Here is a 4,728-nt window from a genome sequence, read left to right on the forward strand (position 1 = left end):
GTCACAAGAACGTCGAATCTGAATCACTTGAAAAAAACACGGGGGTGCTTAACTTTTTTCCAGGTGTATATATTAAGGAAACATTTATAGAAAAATTAAATGGTTATTATTTTATCTTATTTAAGCCTAAACAATAAAGATTCCCTAAATAATGTAGAGGCGCTCTTCTTTACGCAGGCAGTTAACGAAAGTATTTTTGGAGTAAAAAAAAAACAACATTTCGATTGATTGTATGCCTTCTAATTCTGTTTCAAATTCGATGACGAGGAACCCACTTTGAGACTAATAATGGTTGGAGACGGCTTGAAGAGAAACTTTAATATAACAGCAAATGTACAACGTTTCGACAAGGTTTTGTCATCATCAAACTTATAATCCTGTATATAAAAGAAATTCCTGCCATCAAAGTTGTCCACATTTAACCAAATTTCAGTTACATCCTTTATATCAAAATTCTCCATTCCAACAAGGGCTCAAAAGTCATTTATTTAATTTCTTATACTTCTAGCATTGGGACAGTAACAATTTTTCTTATCATCTGCAACAGCCATTTCTACAGTTCGTTCTATTTGTAAATAGCCTCTACCCAACTTAGAACGTCCTCCAATTTATCCTTTCTTAACATTAATAACTCAGTAGTCAATAATGTTATTAACATTAACATCTCAACTGTCAGTAATGTTATTAACAATAATTGGACTGTCAACAACTCAACTGTTTAGAATGTTATTAACATTACACCTCAACTGTCAGTAATATTATTACTTTTAACAATTCAACTGTCAGTAATGTAATTATCGTTAACAACTAGATTGTTATAACAATGTAAAGTAACAAAGACACAACAAAACCGATAAGAAAATAGTAAATATTTGGATTTATATATATATAAAAATGGTAGCTTACTTTACGATAAACACGTGTTTCATGTAAAACAATACTGAAAAAACTCGTGAAAGTTCCTAACAACCAGTTGCTAGTGTAACTGTAAGAGTAACATAATGTTAAACTACCCCTACATAAAAACGAGGGAATTAGGCAAGATCACGTGGAACTTTCGTTCATCCAAGTATGTTGCTTCGAGAGTTTGGCTAATTACAACAGAATAGTGTGCTTTCGGAGAAACAGGATTAACAAAATTTTATGTAACACTTGTAGAAGCATTACACACGTAATATACATGCTACTGTAGTGTGTCTACATAGATAAACTTGTAGAATGTTAACACACGTGATATACATGCTACTGTAGTAAGTCTACATAGATAAACTTGTAGAAAGTTAACACACGTCATATTCATGCTACTGTAGTGTGTCTACATAGATAAACTTGTAGAAAGTTAACACACGTGATATACATGCTACTGTAGTGTGTCTACATAGATAAACTTGTAGAAAGTTAACACACGTGATAGACATGCTACTGTAGTATGTCTACATAGATAAACTTGTAGAAAGTTAACACACGTGATATACATGCTACTGTAGTATGTCTACATAGATAAACTTGTAGAAAGTTAACACACGTGATATACATGCTACTGTAGTGTGTCTACAGAGAGTGTAATGTTCTAATCTAGATGCCCCAAGAGTGTAATGTTCTAATCTAGATGACCCAAGAGTGTAATGTTCTAATCTAGATGACCCAAGAGTGTAATGTTCTAATCTAGATGACCTAAGAGTGTAATGTTCTAATCTAGATGACCCAAGAGTGTAATGTTCTAATCTAGATGACCTATCTATATTTTCTTGTTTCGATATCTTTGCAAGTGACATTTCTGAAACCTGATAACGCCATTAATACTTTTATTCACTCATTTATATCTTGCCGTTCATGAAAGACTAGCTTTGCTTGTTTGTCTACACACTTCTTTCTTTACTGGTCCATTTACACCAGTACTGGAGGCTACTGTCGTCTGTTTCTCCATCAGTGTTCTTACACAGGAAAGTTGGTGAATAAAGACTACATTTGTTTTCTTCTTGCCTTTGTATAAGAACTTTATTAGCTCAAATTTTCCGATTAAGTCGTCAACCACTAACTAATGAGTTGAGTATTGAATGATAAAAATTACCTTGAACATTTCTTTTCACGATTGATGGATAAAAATATTTATTGATTTATGCAACCATACATAAATATAGAAACACTTCTTGAAGGACTAAATAGACCCAGAAATAAACAATATATAGAATATAATAGAATTACATTCTACACAATGGGCTATCTGTGCTCTGCCCACCACGGTTTCTAGCGTTGTAAGTCCGCAGACATACAGCTGTGCTACTGAGAAAGAGATACCTGGAAAATTAGATAATTCCAATAAAGATAGCTAATTACTTTTGTTTCTCTGTTGTAATACAACACGTATAAACGGAATATATAAATTACCATGAAATAAGTTATATTGTATACAATGTTGATATAGCCCGAACATCCTCGAGTTAATGGAAAACATCAAGAAAAGAATGTCTGTTTTATTTATTATTATACTTTGATGCTTCAGGTAAATTAATAATTTTTTAATATCCTTCACCGTGGTTAAGTTTGATACGAATTATATTTGGTTAAAGTCTGTTTAATTTGTGATTATAATTTAACATAATATTCTGTTTATTAAATCCCAACACCATACAGGAAATTAAATCTATAAGTATTTCACTCGATCTCAAACATGAAATTATGATCAAAAACATAAGCTTAGCTATTTAAACATAACCTTAGCTATTTTCCCATTAGTAACTTAAGACGAATTTTGAAGTAAATAATCATCAGATGTGACATCGTCCATCTTCTGTAATTTCTCCTGGATGTAAGTCTCTGCCTTCCACTTCTTCCAACTGATTAAACCAACACTTGTACAGACAAGAACTGACCCCACTACACTGGTCCACTGTATCTTCTCCTTCAGTAAGAATGATTGGTAGATAAACGCTATGACTATGTCAGTGGTCCTAGCGATGGACACTGGTCCAGCTTTCTCTATCTTTAGTGCAGTAATTACAAACAACTGAGTAAGTGTTGCCAGGACACTCGACATAACAATGACCCAACCATCCTTACCACAATCATGTAGACTCCAGTCATTGGAGATCGTTAAGATAACAGGGTTTACAATAACGGTTAATAGGGGCAAACCAAAGCTGACCACTGAAGGTCCAGTAAACTTCATTAACTGTACGGTGACGTAATATACTGCTAATGTAAAGCAGGCAATAACAGACAAGATGTATCCAATCACGTGATCTGCGGATCTTTGGCTGTCGTCATAGTTACTGAAGCTAGTGAATGGTTTGGTGATGAGAGAGACACCTGCCAAGGTGATGACGACAGTTAGGACATTAAACAATTCGATACGACGTTTCAGAAAGAAACGTTCTAAAATGATGATGACAGCTGGGGTACTGAACACGATTGTCATACAATCTACTAAAGGAATATAGCGAAGAGCGTAGTATGTTGTATTTGTTCCAATTACACCAGTGACGATGTGGATAATTAGATACTTCAGTTCACTGATATCTTCCAAAACTGGTCCAGGGGTTTGAATAATCATAACAGAGAAAACAGTTGTTTGAAACAGACTCGAATAAAACAGCAGTTGTAGAGGGTTCATACAGGGTAAAAGTTTAAAACACGTGCCGCACGTGACGTTACAAACACCCGAAATAAGAGCTAAAATAATTCCTAGTCCTGGGCAGCCGCGAAACTTTCTCCAGTATATTTTTACTTTACTACTTGCCAGAGAAGGTGAGGACTTTAATGTTGTTCTTGTACTAGAGATCTCCATATCTGTAATATAGAAATAACAATATAAAGATGTGAATTGTTATATTAGATTTAACTTTAGAATAAAAACTTGTTTATCAAAACATTATGTTTTAATTAGATACCACAAGTTTACAGTATCAGAAATAAACTATAACATGGGTGTTCATGATCGTAAGGTTTCATAAAATGGTAACACCAGAAATATGTTAATTTAGAAAGTGATTTATTTAAAAATGATTGGAGTCTAATCCTCACGCCAGGTGGTGTTTAGATAGTCTCTAAAAGAACTATATTATAATAATATTTAGTCCTTGAGAAAAATGTTCACTTGTAATGTGTTTGTTTTATGGATATTACATAACAATGTAAATTCGTGCGATGCGTAAGAAGCATATTTATACTTATCACAAGAGTAACATTTTATGAAAACTGAATTGTTCGTATTATAGCTATTAAATATAAAAATATTTGTAAAATATCTACGTACTACAACCATATATATCTACGTACTACAACCATATATATCTACGTACTACAACCATATATATCTTTGTACTACAACCATATATATCTACGTACTACAACCATATATATCTACGTACTACAACCATATATATCTACGTACTACAACCATATATATCTACGTACTACAACCATATATATCTTTGTACTACAACCATATATATCTTTGTACTACAATCATATATATCTTTGTACTACAACCATATATATCTACGTACTACAACCATATATATCTTTGTACTACAACCATATGTATCTACGTACTACAACCATATATATCTTTGTACTACAACCATATATATCTACGTACTACAACCATATGTATCTACGTACTACAACCATATATATCTACGTACTACAACCATATATATCTTTGTACTACAACCATATGTATCTACGTACTACAACCATATATATCTTTGTACTACAACCATATGT

At 32.8% G+C, this 4,728-nt stretch overlaps 1 protein-coding gene across 1 annotated transcript; it reads right to left on the bottom strand.

The window, feature by feature from the left end:
- Positions 1 to 2,740: 2,740 nt before the first annotated feature.
- Positions 2,741 to 3,787, bottom strand: LOC106477290 (solute carrier family 35 member G1-like). The gene has a single exon (XM_013937878.1). The coding sequence runs from the start codon at positions 3,785 to 3,787 to the stop codon at positions 2,741 to 2,743; it is 1,047 nt and encodes a 348-aa protein (XP_013793332.1).
- Positions 3,788 to 4,728: the final 941 nt, after the last annotated feature.

Source organism: Limulus polyphemus, unplaced genomic scaffold (genome assembly GCF_000517525.1).
Source record: "Limulus polyphemus unplaced genomic scaffold, Limulus_polyphemus-2.1.2 Scaffold13970, whole genome shotgun sequence".
Classification (NCBI taxonomy): domain Eukaryota; kingdom Metazoa; phylum Arthropoda; class Merostomata; order Xiphosura; family Limulidae; genus Limulus; species Limulus polyphemus.